We start from the raw sequence: 23,856 nt of genomic DNA, 5'->3' as shown, positions 1-23,856 counted from the left end.
CAAAGGAGAAGTTGGTAGGAAGTCATGATCATACATGGTCCTCACTTAACAATGGCAACTGACACTGCTGGAACTACTGTCACTAAATGTCATGGTCACATGGTTTTTTTTCAATGTATGACATCACTTAACAACAGAATTTCCAGTTCCAATTAGTGTCATTAAACATGGACTACTTGTAATAAAAAAAGTGCATGGAACAATCAGCATTAGATATAGAGCAAGGATGTCAAATTCGCTGTGTCATGTTGCGTCACATGATGTATCGTGATGTTTTCCCCCTTGGCAGAGCTGGGGTAGGTGTGGCTTGCACGTGACACATCCAGCCCACAGACCACCAGTTTGACACCCCTGATACCGTGCTTCCACCCAAATAAGATAGGGTCTTATTTTCTTTTGACCCCCGAAATAAGTGCTTGGCCTTATTTTCAGGGAGGTCGTATTATTTTTGAGGTGCAGAAGGCAGTGAGCGTGGCCACTTATGGCTGCTGCTATTTTCGGGGAAGGCTTATTTTCAGTGGAGGGCTTATATTAGCGCATGCACTCAAAAGCCCGATTGGGAGGTCTTATTTTTGGGGAAATAGGGAATGGTTGATAAGTAGAAGTAGCTATGAAGTAGAACAGTATATTAGATCTCGTAAATGGAGGAAAAATATTCCATGACAATAGTAATTCAGCAAAAAGTATCATTACTTTTAAAAGTAAAACCCCTAAGGAGTACTTAAAATTCAAAAGCCAATCTTCATTCCATTTTTAATATGCTACTCTTCCATTAGAAAAATGATACATTATAATAGCAAGGCCTATTTACAAAATATACAATTTCTGCAGGTTAATCTTTGCCCAGTGAACAAATAACACTTCTTCCATTGCAGACTGAATTTGTTCATACTTAGGCACTTCTCATTCATTTCAACTGCTTTGTAAAATATGACTGAAGGAATCTGGTCTTTAAGGGGAACTTGGAAAATATCTTTGGCATTTTAGATTCAAGCAATTCATTGAATTTTTACTTAGCCAGATTGTATTTATAAGTTTTAAAAATGGTACAGCACCTCGAAATGTTAATAAATCCTGCAACCCAAAAGAAAATGACTGCAAAATAAATGGTCAATCCTACACATCCTCCTACAAAACCACCACTATAAAATGTATTATGATGGCTGCTTTTTGATAGACAATTAAGTTCCATAAAATTTTAACCAAATAACTGAAATGCTCACAAACAAGGTAAGAATATTGAAAGTAGTATTTCTATGTGCCATGATAAATTAGCTCCATTTCAAGAAAACAAAAAATAATATCCTACAATTAAATCACTCAATCTTTTACAAAAATGAGCAAAAAACAAAGACCCAAAAATTTCTGAAAAACACTGGTCAAGCCACCTAATCATGTGTTCAATGAAGACTTTTTGCATAAACAAATGATGCAGTCTTTTTACTCCACTGGGATTATAGAATTCATTGTGCAATTTGTAATTTCTTAGGATTATCCAGTGATGAGGAAAAGATGGGAGAAACAAATTATTCACATTAAATGATCAAAAAGTATAAATTTAGATTCAATATTATAGATTAAAATGGCAATGCCTCAGAATTCTTCAAAAGGTATGGTTCACCTTAAAATTTTCTTCTAGCTGTGGATTTTGTCTCCCCACCCCCATAAATATAACTGAACAAAAGATCTAAAAACTTCCGTGTTGTCTTCAGCTTCCTCTTTCTAAGATACTTAACATCCATTTGAAAAGGAATCACAGAAGTAGTGCAGATCCTGAGATGAAATGGAAAACGAAGATCCAGGGTGATCCTTATGCAAATTTTTGTTTAAGTTTATTCTGGAAAACTGCTGGTAGAATGGACAGAATTGCCAGAACCATAAGAATAAAGACTGAGTTCCAGGAAACAGCTTCACCGGCTGTAGTAAGCTGATAAAGTGTGGTTCCAGCTTTAATTGCTACAAAAGATGGTGGTGCAACACCTGGAAACAAAAGGTAAAAATATTTTGGTTAGAAATTATAAATAGCTTCAAAGCAGAATCACACTTTTAATATTAGCAAGTGATTGTTATTTTATCTCATCCAAGCAGTTGCAACAGAAAATGTGGACAGCTATGTTAAATTCCTGTGTATATTCTTCTTATAACAAAAGAATACAAGGCGTTATGAAGCCAGTATCCAAAAAAGATTGCCTTACATCTACAAGTTAAAGCAGATACTTTGTTTTTCAAATTTGTATGCCACCTGACTCCCAATAACTCTTACAGGTGGCATACATATTACCTAACAAAATAATGAATGAATGAAAGTAATAAGTAGAAACCCTGGATGAAAAATTTGTATTAGTTGGCTAAATTAGTTAAATGAATTAAGTTAAGTGAGCTACAACTTCCACATTCTGGGCACAAAACAAACAAACATGACAGGTTTCTGTTATGTTATCTACCCACCTTATTTCAAGGATTCAAAATAGATTTTTGTGGAAGATGACCATTGGCTTACCTGAAGGGTACTTTTCTGTGCACTGCGGTAGAGTCCAAGCAATGGGTTAAATCAGTCTGGTTGCCCTAGGACTAAGGAATCTTTTTCCTTGGCCACGCCTCCTGGTGTTGCTTGGCCCCAGAATTTTGAGAAGGGCTGGAACCCGTGAAGTCTGGGAGCGTGATGAAGCAGTAAAGGAAAGTCCAAGTTGACACGACGGTCACGAATCCCTGGATAGAGAAGCCAGGGTGGGTTCGACTCTCCCGCAGTGCACAGAAAAGGACCCTTCAGGTAAGCCAATGGTCATTTTCCTGTGCACTGCTTGGAGAGTCCAAGCAATGGGACATACCCAAGTTATATGTCACTAGGGCTGGCAGAAGGTCAGTCCTGGAATTCGGTTGTGGAAACAACCGCCTGGAGAACCCGCCTGCCGAACGAAGCTTCAGCCGATACATACATGTCCAATTTATAATTCCTGACAAAGGGCGATGGTGAAGACCAGGTAGCTGCTCTGCAGATATCGTCAATGGTAGCCTGGTAGCCCAGCCCACGGTGGTGGCAATGCTCCTTGTGGAATGAGCAGTAATGTGTCGAGGTACTGCCCTGGACTGATGTTCATATGCAGCTGCAATGCATGCTCTCAGCCACCTGCCGACCGTAGAAGATGTCACCTTCTTACCCAAGGAGCCTGGTTGGAATGACACAAAGAGGGCCTCTGACCTGCAGAAGTCTGCAGAACGCTTGATGTATATCCGCAGGGCCCGTCTAACGTCCAACTTATGCCAAACATGTTCCCTTGTGTGGTTGGGGAGCAGGCAAAAGTTTGGCAAGATGACTTCTTGCGCCCTGTGGAACCAGGTGTTGATCTTTGGGATGAAGGCAGGGTCCAATCGCAGTATGACCCTGTCCAGATGAATGACACAAAGGTCCTCCCGGACCGATAGAACCGCCAGCTCTGATATGCGTCTCGCAGATGTTATTGCGACAAAAAAGACAGTCTTTAAGGTGAGGTGTCAAAGTGAAGTTGTACGTAGGGGGTCGAAGGGCAGTGAAGTGAGCGCCTGTAGGACCACCGATAACTGCCAAGTGGGATAACGGTGAACCACCGGAGGGCGTAAGTTGGAGGCACCCTTAAGGAAACAGCGAACCCTTGATAGTTTGCTGAAGGGCTGGGTTGGATCACTGGACCAAACGGTGGATAGTGCCGCTACCTGACGACGAAGGGTGTTGGGGGTGAGACCCTTATCTAGGCCCTCCTGTAGAAAGTCCAGTATGCAGAAAATGGGTGCAGTGACTGGATCAAGTTGGAGGTTGTCACACCACTTGGCGAAGGTGGACCAGGTGGAATCGTATATCCTGTTCGTTGAAGGGCTCCTGGACGCCTGGATGGTATGTACCACCTCCTCTGACAGACCCTCTCTCCTCAGGAGGTCCCCCTCAAGTGCCAGACGGCCAGCTGGAGCCACTGGGGGTCCTGGTGGACAATCGCCCCTTGGCTGAGGGAGATCTGGTCTTGAGGGATTCACCATGGAGTGGACACCGACAGGCTGACAAGGTTGGGGTACCAGGATCTCCGAGGCCAGTGGGATGTGACGAGGAGTACCTCCGCCCTCTCTGCAATGATTTTGCAGATCACCTGTGGTAGCAGTGGGAGAGGAGGGAAGGCATACAGCAGTCCCTGAGGCCACCTGCATCGAAGGGCATCCATCCTCTCCGCCCCCGGCGAATGGAAGCAGGAGAAGAAGCGTTGAAGCTGTGTGTTCTCTTGGGTGGCAAACAGGTTGATGACTGGGGTGCCGAATCTGTGAGACAACTGGCGGAACAGGACCGGATCCAATTGCCACTCTGCATTGTCTATGGTGGTCCTGCTCAACCAGTCTGCCTGAGTATTGTCCACTCCTGAGATGTGGTCGGAGTGAATGGAAGCAACGTGACGCTCTGCCCACCTGTCCAGGGCCTCTGCCTCTGCCATGAGTTTCCTGGACCTGGTGCTGCCCTGGCGATTTATATGTGCCTTGGTGGCTACATTGTCCATCATCAGGACATCCTGATGCAAAATGTCCCAGTGAAAATGTCTCAGGGCGAGTCTCGCTGCCCGCAGCTCCAAGAAGTTGATGTTGCAATCTGCTTCGGCTGGAGACCACTTGTCCTGAGTTATGCAATGTCCCATGTGTGCCCCCCAGCTAGCAAGGCTGGCGTCTGTCATGATGACTACTCTCGCAGGTTCCTTGAACAGGTGTCCCTTCAGTAGATCTGTTGATTGCCACCACTTGAGAGATCTCTTCACGGTCAGGGGAAGCCGCACCATCATGGATGAGTTGCTCCTGTTGGCTCTCTAATGGGGCAGGAGAAGCCACTGCAACTCTCTGGAATGGAGCCGTGCCCAGGGGACGACTGAGATGCAGGAGATCATCTTCCCCAACAGTTGTGAGAGGAGTAGCACGGAGACTCGCCTCAAGCTCAGAACTTTGTAGGTCAGGGATACTAAACTGTCTATCCTGTCCTGGGAAAGGAACACCCTGCAAGATGAGGTGTCTTATCACTGCCCCCAGGTAGAGAAGGTTGGTAGTTGGAGTGAGATGGCTCATTTTCAGATTCAAAGAGAACCCGTGACTCCGGAGGGACCTCATGGTGATGTGGAGGTCCTGTAAGGCCTGTTTCCTGGGCGACGATTGGATGAGAATGTCGTCCAGGTAACATTGCATTCTTACGGGCCTGCACCTGTGTTGCGCTGCAACCACCGACAGAACTTTTGTGAAGGTCATGGGTGCCGACGACAGGCCGAATGGAAGGGCCCTGTACCGATAGTGTTGGTCGGCGTAGAAAAACCGCAGGAACCTTCAGTGTTGTGGTCGGATAGGATATGTAGATAAGCCTCCTTTAAGTCGATGGACGTGAGGAGATCCCCCTGGCGGATCCCTGCTAGGATAGTCTGCAGGGATTGCATCTTGAACCTCCTGTATGCGATGTGATGGTTGAGGTTCTTGAGGTCCAAGATAGCCCTCCACTCCCCTGAATTCTTGGGTACCAGGAAGAGAATGGAATAAAACCCCTTTCCTTCCTGGTCGGGTCTCCAGGAGATGGTGAATTTCCTGGGTCATGAGCTCCCTCTTGAGAGGGCAAGAGGGGGTTGGGCAGCGAACGAAATTCTGAGAGAGGAATTCCAAAGAGAGTCCCTCCCTGATGGTCTGGAGGACCCAGGCATCCTCCGTGGTCATTTCCATTGGGGGGCGAACAGTTGAAGCTGAACCCCGATGGGAGGGGACCGTTGATGGTCACTTGGATTTGCGGAAGGGCCTGTTGGAAGCCCCACCACGGTTGGACCTGCGGTAGTTGAACCGCTTTAAAATTGATTCGGTGGCATGGCAAGCGGAGCACCCCCCACTTCCACGCCTACCTCCGAGTCTCAAGGAGAAAGTCAACGACGGTGAAAAAAATTAATTCTAAGTAGCCTACTCTAAGTAAGGGGTAAAAAAATACAAATAAGAACAAGGAAAAAGAAAAAGAGGAACAAGCCTAAGATAAATTAAGCTGGAGCTCACAAAAACAAGTCCTGAATGGGCAGATTGAGGAAAAATTATGGGGCCAAGCAACACCAGGAGGCGTGGCCAAGGAAAAGGATTCCTCAGTCCTAGGGCAACCAGACTGATTTAACCCGTTGCTTGGACTCTCCAAGCAGTGCACAGGAAAATACAAAATTTTAACACTGATGCTGCAGGTCATTTTTTTTATACTTGTGCTTGTATAAGCAATTATTATTTAAAAAAATCAAATATGAAAATTATCCAAAATATCTATAATTGGCCCAACAGATGGCACTATGCACTAATAAATCATGCATACAAGGAAACATATATATTTTAAAATATTAAACAGAATTCTTACCAAGAAAAGTACCAATAAAAAATACTTTTAATGGCACATTTATTACAGGAGAAGTTATATTGATGAACCAATTAGGAAGGAAAGGAGTGATCCTCAAAAATATTATGTAGTTAATGAGATGTTCTCTATGTCTTTCAACCTGTGGGACATAAGAATACCAAATTAAAATAATCTTGCTTTGAAATTCAGCAGTTTCATCTTAACCAAGTAATAAATCCCATTACTGGAGCTTAGGAGTGTTAGCCTTTGTGTAATTAAATCAGTTCCAGCCACAGAAAAGGGAGACATCAATGACCTCAGCCACCTAAAATTATAGAGGAGAATACTTTGGTAGCAGATTGCAAGATTCCCACATTTCATAGAATTCCTAATTAGCCCATGAAACATATTTTGTTTTTCCAACATATCTTGATCTGTTAAAAGCTGTCATTCATTGAAAGACATATTCGTCCAATTGTTTTGTACATGGATAATCTTTAAACCCAAATACTATAACAGTTTTGAACATTGGGCACTATCTAATAAAATGAAATTCAATGGTGAAAAGAGTAAGGTTCTACATTTAGGCAACAAAAACGGAATGCACAGGTACAGTATAGGTGGTACCGTGCTCAATAGTAGTAACTGTGAGAGGGATCTTGGAGTTCTAGTGGACAACCATTTAAATATGAGCCAGATGTGTGCAGCAGCTGCCAAAAAAGCCAACACAGTTCTAGGCTGCATCAACAGAGGGATAGAATCAAGATCACGTGAATGTTAATACCACTTTATAATGCCTTGGTAAGGCCACACTTGGAATACTGCATTCAGTTTTGGTCACCACGATGTAAAAAAGATGTGGAGACTCTAAAAAGAGTGCAGAGAAGAGCAACAAAAATGATTAGGGGACTGGAGACTAAAACAGATGAAGAACGGTTGCAGGAACTAGGTATGTCTAGCTTAAGAGAAAGAAGGACTAGGGGAGACATGATAGCAGTGTTCCAATATCTCAGGGGTTGCCACAAAGAAGAGGGAGTCAAGCTATTCTCCAAGGCACCTGAGGACAGAACAAGAAGCAATGGGTGGAAACTAATCAAAGAGAGAAGCAACTTAGAACTGAGGAGAAACTTCCTGACAGTTAGAACAATTAATCAGTGGAACAGAAGTTGCCTCCAGAAGTTGTGAATGCCCCAACACTGGAAGTCTTTAAGAAGATGTTGGATAGCCATTTGTCTGAAATGGTATAGGGTTTCCTGCCTAGGCAGGGGGTTGGACTAGAAGACCTCCAAGGTCCCTTCCAACTCTACTTTTGTATTGTATTATTATTGTATTGTATTGTAGTTCTTAAGACATTCCACCTGATTGCTTGTTGACTAGAAAAATAGGACAAGATTCAGACATGAAGTAACAAAACTCTGTTCATATGATGGGTCCTTCTTGCCTTCTCCCACCATTATTTTGCCTTTCAGAAAATGAAAGCAAAGGGACTAGAGACGTTGAATGACAGAAGGGAGGCAGAACCAGTATTGGAAAACTGGGTAATCAGCAGGGCTTCCGCATGCAAAAAATATGTGAGTATTTCTGCTCATGTGAGACACATTAATACTACAACCGGTTGTAGGAATAAACTAGCTTCTATAACCAGAGGTAGGAAAAAATGATGAGATATCCTTTTATTAATTTAATGGTTCAGAATATATGTTCCGCCAAAGTGATCTTACCTGTTTTGACCATTTTACTGCTTTCTCTGTTAAATATCTATATACAACTGGTCTTCCAACTAAATACGATAGCATATAACAAAAAGAAGCTCCAAGTCCAGAGCACTGCAAATAAATGGAAAAGCTGTATCTTACAGAGAGATACTCAATTTAATGTAATTAACATGCAACAATGATTTGTAACGAAATGAAATAAATTTCAAAATAATACAAAAAGCTGATGTGTACATTTAAAATTGCTCCTTCTTTGCATTTGTGTCAATTTAAACTGTCTGAAAGGAAATGTTTAAAACACAAGTCTGAGTTTGACTGCATGGGAAAAAAAAGTATCTAACACGCACACACAAAAAAAAACAGATAGTAGCAGCACATTTTTGACAACAGAAAAAGCCTGAGAAAGCAAGACACTATATTCCTTGCATCTGAATACTTTAAGATGGGCACCAAGCAAACAAGCATAGAAAGAGAGTACCCAAAGTAACTATCACCATTACGAAGGCAAAATTCCTAACCACTACTTGTCTTCATTCTAAATATGATGGTGTAACTTGTTAATAGTTTAGAAAAATTCAGTGAACAAGTTTCAATGAGGCAGAAATTCTCAAATAATCTGGACTTCAATTATCTAAGTTGTGCCCAGAAATAAATGCATTAGGCTAGGCAGATTTAAAAGTAAAAATAAATAAGTTTCTAGTCTAGCTAAAACATTGATTTGTTTTTTTAAGTAGCTTTACAAGAAACACATTACAGTAACCTAATCTTTATCTTATCAAACTATCAGTAAGCGGAGACAATATTTTTCTTGGAAAGTCTGTTTAGCTAAGGGTGCTTTAAGCTACAGTAAATGCATGATGCTGAGAGATGTGAATTTCAACTCAATCCAAACTGTTCGATCTCAAATTCCTTGACAGAACTTACTACACTACCTTGATCTATATTTCTGTTACATTCAGGTTCAATTAATGCAATGCCTTATACAGCTGTATGTTTTCCAACAGTTTAGGAAAAGAGCACACTGTATATTTACCAATATTATAGCAGCTATATTCTTTGTTTATTTGCTACAGAATACAAGCCTCTTTTAAACTTTAGGAGTCAGAGACAAAGCCATGTATTTGTTAGTATGTTCATGTTATAAATCCTAGCAGGTCTTATTATTCATATCATATTTGTGGCAGCTTTGGACAATGGTGTCAGGCATTTTCACTAATAATTATATTTTTGAAGCCTTCCTAAAAAAAAGGTATGGAAAATGACCTCTGAAAGTTTTTAACAGATATAAATATCCAGATGTTGGTTGTGTTCAATATTACTTGCAATAGTTATTTCTATGTTATTACTGAGTTACCATTTTGAATTGCATTACTGTTATTTTAAATACATTTGAATTCCCTTGGAAGCATTTAAAAAGTACAAATATATTCCCATGCCATTTATTAGGTAAGAATAGGTCATTACATTCACCATTACACGACCACGATTCACATACTCTGCGTTTTCACAATAGCTTAAGTGCATTTTTTAAAAAGAAAGAGCATACTACCCTTGGCAATATATACTTACCAGACAAACAAGAAATAGAGCTAATGGAAAAGGATAAAGAAATCCTGAAAGTATACTCAAAAATATAGATCCAGGAATGGCAAATGTTTGCAGGCTAGATGATGGGTCTAGTTAAGAACAAATTTCGATAAATTATTGAACAAACAAATCCTTCTGTTAAGTCTTATAGTATAATTTTATAGATTTCTGAAGGGTAGACATGTTTTCAACTATAAAAGATTAAAATGCAAGATAAAGTTTGGGGGAAAAAAGTATTTCCTGAATAAGCAGTAATAAATTTCCATTTAATATTCTGTATGACAGAATATTAACAAATTGACTGTTGGCTTACCTGAATGGTCGTACTCTAGGCGCTGCGGGAGTGTCCAAGCATGGGTTAACTTCAGCTTGCTGCCCAAGGACTGAGTTCAAAGTTTGTGCAGCCACGCCTCTTGCTCCCCTCCGAGGCTCAGTTTAAAAAACGAAGAATAAGATCAAAAAGGAAGATATATAGATAATGTTCTATGCTCTCAAAGTTGGTACACACGCACCCGCGGATGACCCCAGGGCGGGGTTCGACACTCCCGCAGCACCTAGAGAATGACCATTCAGGTAAGTCAACGGTCATTCTCCTAGGCGCTGCTTGGAGTGTCCAAGGATGGGACATACCCAAGCTATGTAGTCCCAGGGTGGGAAGAAGAAATGTCCAGGCCCATGGGAGTCGCAATGACCTGTTGTAAAACTCTTCTCTTGAAGGAAGCCTCTGCAGATGCAAAGGCACCCAGTCTATAGTTCCTCACGAAAGGAGATGGTGACGACCATGTCGTAGCCCTGCATATTTCCTCGATGGGCGCAGTTTACGGAACCAAAACAGCGCTGCCCTGCTAAAATAAGAAGATGCTCTCATGGCCCATGCAGTGGGCAGGTGAGTTTTATGAGAAGCCTTCTCCGCCCTCTTATCCTTAACCTTTAAGACTTCCAGCAGATTGGCTGGAAGCACTGAATTGGAAGTTAATGCTACAATGGGATCATCCACCTGAGGAAGTTTTAAGAGATCCTCAAGGCTACTCTCCATGGTATACAGCTTCTTATCTACCCCACTGGGATTAGCCATAGAACCCGGTTGGGCCCATTGGCACTGGATAACATCCAGGAACAGCTGGGGGGCTGGGACCAGATCCTGAGGAGTGGTCTCCTTGAAGAGCCCTGCACCCAGATCCCGGGGCCCAATAGTATCTTTGTTGCCCTGATCAGTGGAAGTCTTGTCTGCCTGAGCTGGGAGACCCATTTGGGTGACGGAAACCCTGGCTTGGTAAGGATAGCTCTAAACATAGAGGGCTTGAATAAGCCTAAGAAGATGGGCGTATTGGGAAGAGGATTTTCGTCCTCTGAAAAATCAGGAGCATCCTGCTCACCTTCCTCCGCCTCGGACACCTCACTGACCCCCGAAGGAGCCGGGGAGGCAGCTCTAGCCAGTGGATTCTTAGGCCCAGCGGCACGGGCCTTGCTCGGATTGGTGGTCTGAATGGGCAATTTGATGCCTAACTGTTGGATGGCATCCGCAATCCCCTGGGAAATTGCACGTGCGACTACATCCTGCATTTCCCTGGACAGCTGAGGCCCTTGATCCCTAGGCGAGCTTGGTCCAGCCCCAGATGGAGGCAAAGATTCCTCTCCATAATGGAGCAGACCTCATTCACAGACTCCTCAGCCAGAGAAGGGCAGGGGGACCCAAGAGATGCCCTAGAGGGATTGGTCGAGAACCCAAAGTCCTCTTCACCTACCAGGGATGGGGACCTATCTCGTTGGGGAGTGGGAAGGGAAGGACCCGCAAACTCCTCCCTGGGTGGAGAGGGATCCCCTGCCTGTGTTTGGGTGATTGAGCCTTTTGAAATTGTTTTTCAAGGGCTCTTTGGTGCCGTTCAGCCATCTTCTCAGCAGCTTTGGACACCTTCCTGGGCTTGGGTTGCTTCCCGGATGGGCACCCAGCCCCTTCACCCTTAGTAGCAGGATTGAGCATGTTGCGCTTACTAGAGGTGGGTCCTGCCTGGGAATTCGCTTTAGCTTCAATGATGCTGGCCATGATGTCAGGCACAGATGCAGGACTGGCTTGAAGAGCTGGCAAAAGAACCGAGGCTTTAGGGCCGAAGATGGCTTGGCCGTGTTGAGAAGGAGGCCTTTAGACATTATCAATGTCCCAGTCGAGAAGCAAAGGCAAGACAAAATGGCGCTGGTCAGATCTGTCCAAGGCGCTCGCAGATCCACAAAATTTCTAAATACCAGGGAATGGCCAGGCAATAGCCAAAGTCCCTGCAGCCACTTGATGAATGTCCTGGGGAGGGGGAGGCCTGTCTGGAGACCCGGAATGAGGCCAGTTGATTAGGACCCCTCCCAGCGGTGATCTGCTGAGGAAATAAGCTGCCGCGGCTTGAAAACGCCTCAGGAATAAATCGTGCCAATTTTTTCTGCTTCAAAATAGCCGTCGTGCGCCTGGAACGGCACCGGAGAAACTGTCGGCTATTCCAAAGACTCAGGAGAGCCTCCGGCTATCTACCAGTCTCCGACAGCTCTTTGGGGGACCCTGACTGCCTACCTGTCTCCAAAGGCTCGCCAGCAGCCGCTAGCGAGCCTCCCATGGTGTTGCTGTGATCGTGGCAACGCGAAAACCAGCCATGCTCCAGGCAGCCTGTTTCGCACGTCTGAAGGCAATGAGGCAATTCACTCTCTTGACAGAGTGGAAGAAAATAATAAAGGAGCTAAGGGAATGTAACCTAACTGAACACAAAAATAATAAAGGCTACACTACACTGACTTGGAGAGTCCACAAACTTTGAACTCAGTCCTTGGGCAGCAAGCTGAAGTTAACCCATGCTTGGACACTCCAAGCAACGCCTAGGAGAAAGACTGAATCAGAATCTAAAATCCAAGGTTAGGATTACTATTTTAAACTATTAAAAATACTGAGAATTCTTACCATTGGCATAAAAAAATTAGGCTTGAACTATAATCATCATTCATCAGTAAATGTCCACATCAATGAATCAACATTACTTCTTTACAGGCCACTTTACTTCTGTGAAAAATTGAAGCAATTTTTTAAAACTGCCTTATTGGTAATATAAATTGCTGGTAGATGGGAGTAATGTCCCTGAATTTAATTGCTAAACATTGTTTATATGAGAATTCTAATATAACATTAACTTTTAATAGATAATTGTTTCAATGTGCGCGCTGGCCAGCTGACTTCGGCCTTCTTTTGAGGCCATTTTTCACCCTCTGGAGGCTTCCCTCCGGAGCGCAAAAAACGAGCCCTACGAGCAAACCGGTTCAGGAATGGACTTCTGGTTTGCTCATAGGGCCGTTTTTTTGCCTCGGGAGCCTTCAGGGAAGCCTCCTAAAGGCATTTCTTTCATCCATTAAAGTCAACGTGGAATTCTTGATGTTCACTGAACTGGCAGATATTTCATTACCCAACTAGGTAACATCAGCAGTTCAACCGAACGGTGGGGTTTGCTGCTTTAGTGCTTCCTTGCCCCTTTTGACGGGGGTATGATTTACTTCTTAGTGGTTCTTTGACTAGAATACTGTTTTTTTATTGATGTTGATTCCTGCTTATATGAATGTTGGCTGCTGAAGGGGATTTGTCTTTTACTTTCCTAGTTTTTTTACAGTCATTTTTGTTTTTTGGTATAGTATAACAATAGCACTTAGATTTATGTACCGCTTCACAGTACATTACAGTCCTCTAAGCAGTTTACAGAGTCAACATATTGCCCCCACAATCTGGGTCCTCATTTTACTGACTTTGGGAGGATGGAAGGCTGAGACAATCTTAAGCTGGTGAGAATCGAACTGCCAAACTGGTAGTAGTCGGCAGTCAGCAGAATTAGCCTGCAATATTCCATTCTAACCACTGCGCCACCACAGTATGTTAACATGGTTTATCTCTATGCATCTATTTCACTCTTTTATCTTACAAGTGAAACAATAGCATTAAAAGCATTATTAATATATCATAATTAATTCACATCACATTCCACAGCAATTTGTATATATTTTTAAGGAAGGATACAAGACATAGGTAGCAAAATAGGCCACTAATACTTGAACATAGAAAGTATCCTTGTATTTAGAGAGTACTTTTCCTAAAGCTTTAGCATCATCCATGTCTCTAGGAACTTTCATACATTCTCTCTCCTCTCTGTAGGGGAAAAATAAACAATTTTATTAATAGATATAGTGAACTCTTGTCTCCAGTCAGCAAAATGTTACTACATATACACTACCTTGATATTATAATTCCCAGTTTTTAATGAAAGCTTCGATCCCATTGAAATAATTTTGGAACCCTGCATCGCTCAATTTATGTAACTAATTCATCTATCCAGCGTTAAATCTTGCTACCAGTAGTCTTCTTGTATACTCACTGCAACAAGTCTACTTCAGAAATCATTAGATTGTTTTAGATGACCAAATTCTTCCAACTTAAATTTTTGGCAATTATGAATCAATTTCAGAGTCATCATTCTAAACAAGGTTGCAGAACAGATTTCAGCAAAAAATAAACCTCTCAGATTCAATCATTTTCATCACTGTACAGCAGACAAAAAATTGAAGTTTTATGCTGTGATAAAAATATTATTTTATTTATTTATTTGTATGGCCACCTATCTTAAAATATAAAACTCAGAGCGACTCATAGTAGTACCGTGTTTCTCTTGAAAACACAGCCCACCCCAATAATAGGCCAACCCTAACTGAAGTTTCCTAGGATCCACTTGATAGTAACATTTCAGGAAAGGTATCTGGAGTGTGCCTGTCCTATTAGAACTGATGGGATTGGCAAATAGTCTCAGAGAGAACCTGGTCCCATGCCATATAGGGCTTTAAAAGCAATAATCAGCACCTTGAATTGCACCCAGAAAGAAACTGTGGGCCAGGGCAGCTCACTCAACAGGGGTGTGAAGTGGGCAAACGTAGGGGGATCCATCATGCTATTGCATTCTGTATGTTATAGCTTTTGGTGATCTTCAAAGGCAGACACTTGTACAACACATTGCAGTCGTCCATATGGAAAGTGACTAAGATATGAAGATACTGTGAGCAGGATCTTCTCAGTCCAGGAAAGGGTGCAATTGGCGCACAAGGCGAATATGTGCAAAGGCCATCCTGCTGGCCATGACTGCTATCTACTTGAGTAGGGGCCATGAGACCAGGAGGACCCTCAAATTATTCACCAGTTCAGTCTAGGGAAGAGCAACCGTGCCCAGAGTCAAAGCTGACATATCAACAGATCCTGGGGACCCAAAACCCAAAGCCAATCAATCTTGCCAGGATTGAATCAAAACTGTTCCTCTCTATCCAAACCCTCAAACCTCCAGGCAGTCAGTCAGCAGTACAACAGTATAACCTTAACAGCCCAGGATAGAGAAGTGTAACTGTAAATCAGCATAATGATAATACTGCACTATGTGCTATCAAATGACCTTGCCCAATCGTTTCATATTAAAGAGAAGATGCAAGAGACTCAAGCTCTCAGGCACCCCCCATTACAAGGGTCTAGGGCTCAATCTCTCCCTCCCCACCAACACCCACTGGAACTGGCTATGGAGAAAGGAGAAGCACAGCTGCAATACAGTGCCTTCGACTCCCAACACCCATAGCTAGTACAGAAGAATAGCATAATTGATGGACTTGAAAGCCATGGAGAGATCTAGGAGAGCCAGAATGGTTACACCACCCCTGTTCCAGGAACCTTCAAAGGTCATCTGCAAGACAACCAATTCCATTGCAGTTCTGTACCACAGCTTGGACCCCAAATGAAAAGGGTTCAGATAATTCACTTTACCGAGGAAGCTCTGAAGCTGAGTGCCAATCATCCTTTCAGCAACCTTCTCCAAAAAGGGAAGGTTGGAGACTGGATGAAAGTTATGTGTTCAATCCAAGGATGGATTCTTAAGTTTATTTTAAGATTATCTTTATGCTATTGGAACTTTCATCCAGTTTACTTACAAACTGGGCAACCTTTTAAATCTGAATTGGCAAGGATGCAGGTTATCAATGTCAACCGATCTCAAATGATTTTTATAGTTAACATGCATATTTTATCATTTGAAGAAAAGTATTATCTGTAAATAACTATAGTACAATAATTTGCTAACAAGAAAAAACTAAATGTAATTTGTTGGGATTTTTTGAAATTGATATTACATCATCTGCTTTTCTAGGGGATACTTAGAATCTTTTAATACCTCACAAGACTCTATATAACTTCTCTAAGTGTATACAATTACAGGTGTTAAAAATGGAATGAGTTTGTCATGGTATACTTACTCACTAAGTTGAGGAAAGTTTTTATATACCATCAACATAACAGAAGCAGCTGTTAAGAAGATGGATATTAAGATGAGGAGCGACATTCGTGCAGATCCACCTTCTTTATGTGCTTTTCCTGAAATGCAATGAAAATGTAATGAATTTAATTTTTTTATTTATTTGTATCCTGTCTTTATTATTTTTTGCAAATAACAAGGCGGTAAAGATGTCCAACACAAATTCTTCCTCCTATTTTCCTTACAACCCTGTGAAGTGGGTTGGGCTAAGGGAGTATCAGCCCAACCCAGCTCACCCAAAGTCACCCAGCTGGCTTTCATGGCTAAGGCTGGGCTTGAACTCATAGTCTCCCGCTTTCTAGCCTGATGTCTTAACCACTAGACCATAAATTTACATGAGAAATTGCAGTGAGAAGGGACACTGAGAATCTACACAGATTTCTCTAGGATTACAATCCAAGTTACATTTGAAAATATATATGAAATCAAGCTGAGGAGCCAAAACGCAACATCAAGTTTTATTAAATGTAATTTAATGAATGTAAGAATATCTACGGTATGTAACATAAATGAACTGAAGGGAGCTGAAATCCAAGCTGCAGTAGGGTAAGGAGTCCAGGGTGCCTCACAGGGATGGGGGAGGCCCTCAAACACTTGGGGTAAACGCCTGAAAATCCTGCTTGATTTTGGCAGGGAGGATTTTTAGACTCTGAGTGGAGAGGCAGTAGGGTATGGTAAAGAGCATAGGATGCCTGGCCAGGGGGTGGGGTGGGGGGAGCAGTGCAGGCTACATGCAAATCTCTCTTTGCTCAAGAGCTGAAAATCCTGCTTAGATTTGGGCAGGGAGAATTTTCAACTCCTAAGAGAAGAGAAACTTGCATACAATGTGTGCCAGGCCTTCTACAGCCTCCTCCATCCAAGTGAGATACCCTGTGCTCCTTACCTGGAACTCTGGCTACTTAACGGCCCATGAGATCACTTAAAAACTGCAACCAGGAGGGCCAGGATTGCAGTAGTTGAGCAAAGCAATCATGTGACATCTTACTTAACAACTGCTTTGCTGAATGAACAAGATTCTAGTCCCAATTGTGGTCATAAATCAGCAGTTACCTGTATTATAGACACTGGACAGTTATTGTTCTACAAAACCCTTAATGCTAATGCTGAAAAGACAAAGATTTTGGAATCTGGGTAACAAAAGTTGGGGGACGTAAAACAAAACAAGTTCCTTCTTATTGATATCTGGGCACTCTTTTCATGGACTCAAATATTTGGGGCTCTTATTATCAGGCTCAAAAAAAAAGATCGATCATTAATCAAAATAATGTATTAGATATGTAACGGAGCTCTCCCTTACAGAGGCACTTACCAGATTACAATTTCAAAAAATGAATTCAGCTACCAGGAATGGTCAGTTCCCTGAAATACCATATGTGTTTTTGTGCATATTGTAATAAAACCACGTAACTATTTTCATATTATTCATTTTCCACTTCTGCCCATGGAAAAAAATTTAAGCACCTCTTAAAGGAAAAAATATCTTGTCCTGATTCAAATACAATTGAATATTTGATTAATTTAAACAAGGAAAGTTAATTAAGGAGGCTGATGAGTTTTGCTTGAGAGGCTGGTAGATGATGATTTTCTTACAAGTTCTTTTATTTAGTTTTATAATCACTATCCTAGAATGCTCTAGATATTTGACTTATTTCTATATATTTTAATGTATTTTAGAAGGCCAGTTTGGTGCAGTGGTTAGAAATTAAGAAATTAAAGAGATTGAATTCTAGTTCTGTCTTAATCATAAAGCCAATTGGTGACCTTGGACTCTCATCTCCTCTCAGCCTAGGGAGAAGGCAATCTTGCCTTCATTTCCAAAAAAAAAATCTTGCCAAGAAAACTGCAAAAACTAATCTAGGCAGTCAGCAGGAGTCAGTCAACTGACTCAAAGGTACACATGCACATACGCACACTCACACACAGCATTTAAATTAAGGTTAGGTATCATTTTACTTAACTTCTGCATTTTTTGTTTTGTCCTATATTGTTGATTCACAATTGGAAAAAAATAGATTAAACTGAATTGAATTACAAAAATTGTCTGGTTTTATAGAAGCACGTGGCTTAGCATGCTATGCGAAGTCAGCCAGTACAGGCGGATAATTCATGGTTGATTATTATTTAACATAATAGGTAAACCGGCCCAGTTGTGTTTAGTAATGCTTTAAAAATCTTCATAATTAAGAAAACCAAGGATTTAACATCTTATGTTAGCAAAACCTTCTCTATAAAGGTTATATTTAACATATGTTAGCAACCACATAAAATAAACACTTCACTTACTGAACTATTCAATAACATTAATCATATTAGAACATAAAACTTGAGTTTAAAACTGCTATGCAAATTTTAAACAGTTAAGAAAATGTTAAAACTTTATTATATTTCTTCATTGCCCAAATATATGTAAAACTGATAACATATGTACTTTATAGCACCCATTTTTAAATGCCAAGTACCGCAGAATGTAATACACTATCCCTGATGTTGGTGTGTTTTGATTTATAAAGTTTAACTCCAATTACTCTTACATAATGAATATAGGTTGCTTAACAGTCTGCCTCAGCCTCAGGCTCTTCTTGTTACTTTTGGCTGCTTGGAGGAAACACTTGTTTCCTTGACAATTTGCTGGAGTTCCTTCTAGTGAAGGTTTTCTTTTAATCCTCTACTTTCTCATTAAAGCTTAATACTACTTCACAGGTCTTATCAGCCACCACCTTTGGTCACTTTAGAAGGTTTTCTGTCCATCTTTCAGATCGTTCAACTATGAGCTATAATTTTCCTCCAACTAATGAAGCCTATCCAAAATGATTTATCCATTCAGTTTTTAAATTTTTGAGTTTTAATACATGCTAACAAACACCAGTTTTTGGCCTATAAGTATCATTTCACTGAGATGAGTTGCAGATTATAACCATTACCAAACATACAAAAATAAAATATATCATTTTTTCATACATGCATACACAGGTACTCAACACTATTCCACATTATGGTAAAAAATGCAATGCAGAAAAAAGAAATTAAGCAAAAGAAATTAAAGGTAGGAGATAAGGAAAAAAATGTAATCAGATCTGTGTAGTACTAAAGACTGCAAGCCACTTCATTTAGCAACTGGAATGATATATAAGTCTGTAAAATAAATTGGTTACACTGACATTATTAGTATGGTTGTACAATTAGCCAGATATTTAGACTGGATCTGGTACTTTTGTCCAATTATTGAATCCTTTTCAAGGACCTGGGATAGGAAGTTGTTTAATAATATTAACAGTATCATTGCAGGACACAAGCTGTTCCAAGTAAAACTGCCTTTTGCAAATATATTATTATTACATTTATGTTCTGCCCAACTCCCAGCAATTCTGGGCAGTTAACAAATGATGAAAACCTGGCAATAAAAAAAAAAAGAAACAGAAAAGTGTAGAGATGACAGAATAAAAAACTGTGTGGTACAAAAGAATACGATCTGTTAAAAAGAGGCTCGAGTCATCCCTACAAGAGGCCTGATAAAAATCAGTCACTACATAATATCTCTTCATATTTACACAGGTAGTCCTTGACTTATGACCACAATGAAGACTATTACAGTCATAGGTTGTAACAGTTGTAAAGCAGATTATTGTGTGACTGACCTGTTTTTACTACTTTTTTGCAGTTATTAAGGGAGTCACCATGGTGATTAAATGAATCCATGATCACAAAGGAAGCCTGTTGTTCTCTATGGGACTTTTTTGTTGTTGCGAAAAACTAGAAATAAACACAAGTTGTAAATCGTGATCATGTGTATAGGATGCTACAAGCAGTCATAAATACAGACCAGTTGTCAGATGGAACCAGGTGAAAAGTACCTTGGTGGGGGGGCCTCCCTTTGAACAATCTAAGCTATTGGTCAAGGACTATCTGTATTTACAAACCCTAATTGCTTCTATCATACCAATACATCTCTCTTTTTCAGGATGTTTATTCTCCATCCAGCTGTGACTTTTTAAATCTTTTCCATCTTTTTGATCTATTCACTTTTCTTAAATCTGTTTTTTAATTTGGTCCTCAATCATTCTCCCCACATAACCAATTTCAATGTACGTGTTCCTTTACTGATCACTCATTTTTGTATTCAGTCCACAATCACCTGTCATCCATTCATTCCTGACATACAGTAGTACTTAAAAGTTTGTGAACAGTTTTTAATTTTCAGCATTTCTGCATAAATGTGACCTAAAACATGATATGATCTCCATCCGTATCCTAAAATTAAACAGATACAACCTAATCAACCAAATTAATTAAAAATTATACTTGCTCATTTATTTATTGAGGAAAAATAGATCACATTTTAGGACATTTATGTAGAAATATTGAAAATTCAAAAGCATTCAAAAGCTGTTCAGCACCGCTATCTAGGTTTTTTGTTTTGTCATGCACACTTCTTAAATAATCCATTTTCATTGCATTCAGCTTGCCGTTATATTTTTCTGACATCCCCAATGTGGGCAGAAACACGCTCTTATTAGATTAGATGAACTTGCTAGTTTTAATTACAACTAAGCCATCTGCAGCACTCCTAAGGGCATAACTGATCAGCTTGAGCACATTTTGCAAGAATGCCATAAGAACAGGAAAAGCTCAAGTTTTACTCCAAGCAAACTCCTAATATTGAAAACCAGGATATCTCATCTACAGCCTACTTTGCAAGCTAACTAGATACAGGGACGGTTTCCCCCTCTACTGAACAATTAATATTTGCAGTTCTGTCTAACATATACATTCAATATATATTAACTCATACAGTGGGGCTGTATTATTATGTATCCTTTTTATTAGCTTCTTTACTTGTATTGGTATTATTATTCTCCCCCTTGTATTGGTATTATTATTCTCTCTGTTGTTTTGCAAGTACACAGGATACTTATATTACAGAGACAAATCACACTTCATCAAATATTGAATTCAATTCAATTCATACTGTTCTCTGAATATCCCCAACTAGGAGGTATATGCAGTGTGCTGGCTCATACAAAACATATATAAGACATGGCTTCCAGAAGAACCTGAAATCATGGCTTTGTCATCTGGCCCAAGAATCTGGTATAGAGCCTGCTAAGTGGCTAGACTTTTAGGAAAATCAGTGGTACTTTTCCAGTGATTATGTTTTTAATATTTTTATCTGTAATGGCTTTGTAGCTATTTTTGATTTGTGCTGCTTTCTGTATTTTATCTTTGTAAGCTGCTCAGAGACATGATAGTGAAATGGGTAATTATATAAATTTAATAAAAATGCTAGAGATACAATATCCATATGCTTCAACACTAGACAGGATTAATTGCTTATACATTAATAAAACAGAGCTATAGACAATAAATGAAGAAAGTGTGTTCCTATTTCTGTCTTTAGAAATTTTTAAAAAATAGAGCTTCCTCACCAGTATGCCTAAGAAAGGCAGAATAAATTATTGTTAGCAAAGTTTATACCTATTTTTTAAATTACAAATTGTGAAGATATAAATTACTGGACGACTCAGAAAGGAGACAAAAAATAATGCTGAAAGTACACCATAAATGGACATCTTTTTCTGATGCAAGTATAAATATATGGCCATATTTATGCATATAGCAAGACTTTAGATTTCAAGTTGATATTTCTAAGTTTTAAGCATTGTTGATGGTGTCAGAAACAACAGTAAGGCTGATACAACATGCTCAGCATGAATAGATAAGACTAAATGGCTGGTTTCATAGATTCATAGAACACACTAAGCAAAATAAAAATACCATATGATTATCATTACTTCAAAACAGATTACACAGAAAAACTGACTGAAAGTGGCAAATCTTTATGTTCTCCATGTGCAAGTACAACTACATTATGACTTGTAATATTTGATTTACATGATAAAATACAGCTGATAGTTAAAAGTGAAGAATATTCTCCTTTGCTGCCAAACTACAATACACATTCTAGACTATAACAACTGGTACCAAACCTTCATTCACTTAACATTTTGTATTTGCGTAGCTCAGCATGCTAAAATATGATTGGCTAGGCCAGTTATAATTAGGCATGTGGCAATAAAGGTAATTTCAGTAAAAAAAATTAGCATGATGCTGTGCAATAAACCACAGATTAATACATTCTAAAAATAAAGCTATGATCATATTTACGAAGTCTGTGTAGGTTGCCCATTCCATTAGATTTAGTCAACTGTTACTGCAACTCCTCGAGTTAATTGCCCAACATCACCTATAGATATTTATCATGAGGGAGCCTGGATTAAACCATGGGAAAACCTGCCCTCACGCCACATCATGATTCCAAGCCTGTACAGTATAATCTCACAAAGATAGTTACGGTTCCGGATAGGACTCAGAGCCAGAACACGTTTCCAACTGCCGAGGTCAACTGGAAAACGTGTGAAATGCAGGCATCCAGTATGACCTTGTCACCATGATGCAGCCTCCCCCCGCCCCCTCCGCCAAATAAAACAAGCCAGGGCAAACGTAAACCCTTATGAATTGGTGCCTGGAAGAAGAATCTGTTGTCCTGTAAGTCCTGGGTAACGCAGCCCAGCAGGTCCAACAAAGCCTGCTTCATTCCAGAGATGCCCCGCATTCCTCGCTTGTAGTCCCCTTCCACGTCCGCTTCTGACCTGCAATCAACTGCTGATGCCGTTCCAAGGCAATCTCTGCCTCCTGTAGCCTCTCCGCCTCCATCGTCCGCCCCAAGGCTGCCTGCGTTGAGCCCCGCTGAGCCATACTCCCCTCGGCGACGGAGCCAACCAACCACTGTCGCCGGCCGGCAACAAACAGGCCCGGATCTACCTTCGCCCGCGCCAAGAACCGCGAGAGGAGGCGGGGTCGGTGACGGCTTCTTCCTCCACGCCACCACCTCGCCTGATGTATTTGGCGCAGGCGCAGAGTTGCATTAGCCGCGGAGCCGCTTTTGCTTGCCTCGCAACTGCGTTGTTGGCTCGGGTTGGGTTTGAGGGAGGCGCTGGGTGTTTCGCAAACTTGACCTTCTTCTGCGAAAGGCGGAGCAGCCGAAGGAGCTGCGAGTTGATCAAAATACTTGAGATAACGCAAGAGGGTACGGACGTGCATGAAATGGTTCTCTGAACCTAGGAGTGTTAAATTAGTCACATATTCCCAACTTTTTAAATAAACGAAAAGAATAGCTGTGGTCTCTGGGATGGGGTGATCAACCACAACCCTTAGAGTATTTGTTTAAAAGCATAGCGATATTGGCTGAATTATTTTTCTTTCTCCTCTCCTAATATGGCTATAGTACAAACTTTCCTTCATATATAAAACACTGAGAACTAGCAAGGCTACAGCTAGTCCTCGACTTATGACCATAACGGAGCCCAATGGTAGTATGGTTGTTAAGTGAATTTGCCTTCCCCATTGATTTTGCTTGTCAGAAGATGGCAAAACGTGATTACATGACCTTGGGACACACCAACGGTCATAAGTATGAGTCAGTTGCCAAGCATCTGAATTTTGATCACTTGATCCAATGGTGGGATTCAATTTTTTTTACTACCGGTTCTGTGAGTGTGGCATGGCTTGGGCGTGGTTTGGTGAGCGTGGCAGGGGAAGGATACTGCAAAATCCCCATTTCCTCCTGATCAGCTGGGACTCGGGAGGCAGAAAATAGATGGGGGTGGGGCCAGTCATAGGTGGTATCTATGAACTACTCAAAATTTCTGCTACCGGTTCTCCAGAACTGGTCAGAACCTGTTGAATACCACCTCTGATGTGATCATGGGGATGCTACAAAGGTGGTGTGAAAAACGGTCCTAAGTCACTTTTTTCAGTTCTGTTGTAATTTTGAACAGTCACTAAATGAACTGCTGTAAAT

At 40.9% G+C, this 23,856-nt stretch overlaps 1 protein-coding gene across 2 annotated transcripts; it reads right to left on the bottom strand.

Annotated features, from left to right (window-relative positions):
• Positions 1–736: 736 nt before the first annotated feature.
• Positions 737–22,923, bottom strand: TMEM41B (transmembrane protein 41B). 2 transcript variants are annotated; one of them, XM_081949552.1, is made up of 7 exons: positions 22,646–22,923; positions 15,940–16,057; positions 13,679–13,807; positions 9,628–9,721; positions 8,065–8,169; positions 6,365–6,503; positions 737–1,980 (listed from the first exon to the last, which is right to left on the bottom strand). In XM_081949552.1, the coding sequence occupies exons 1-7, from the start codon at positions 22,749–22,751 to the stop codon at positions 1,811–1,813; spliced, it is 861 nt and encodes a 286-aa protein (XP_081805678.1). In that variant the 5' UTR covers positions 22,752–22,923; the 3' UTR covers positions 737–1,810. The 2 variants fall into 2 exon arrangements, with proteins under 2 accessions (XP_081805678.1, XP_081805679.1); XM_081949553.1 differs by lacking the exon at positions 22,646–22,923 and adding an exon at positions 19,634–19,721.
• Between the last annotated feature and the right edge of the window lie 933 nt (positions 22,924–23,856).

The sequence above is a fragment of the Natrix helvetica genome, assembly GCF_964273705.1.
Source record: "Natrix helvetica genome assembly, chromosome: 1".
NCBI classification, from domain to species: Eukaryota; Metazoa; Chordata; class Lepidosauria; order Squamata; family Natricidae; genus Natrix; species Natrix helvetica.
The sequence above is the reverse complement of the archived record's forward strand: the minus strand, read 5'-3'. Positions and strand labels throughout refer to the sequence as shown.

What these genes read in the sequence shown, in the direction of transcription:
- TMEM41B (XM_081949552.1), bottom strand. Translation starts at nt 22,751, where the DNA reads ATGGCTCAGCGGGGCTCAACGCAGGCAGCCTTGGGGCGGACGATGGAG. An exon ending in CAGTAAAATGGTCAAAACAG is followed by an intron (nt 6,504 to 8,064) that starts GTAAGATCACTT and finishes TATGTCCCACAG; the next exon opens with GTTGAAAGACATAGAGAACA. An exon ending in TTTTATTGGTACTTTTCTTG is followed by an intron (nt 1,981 to 6,364) that starts GTAAGAATTCTG and finishes TTTTGTTTCCAG; the next exon opens with GTGTTGCACCACCATCTTTT.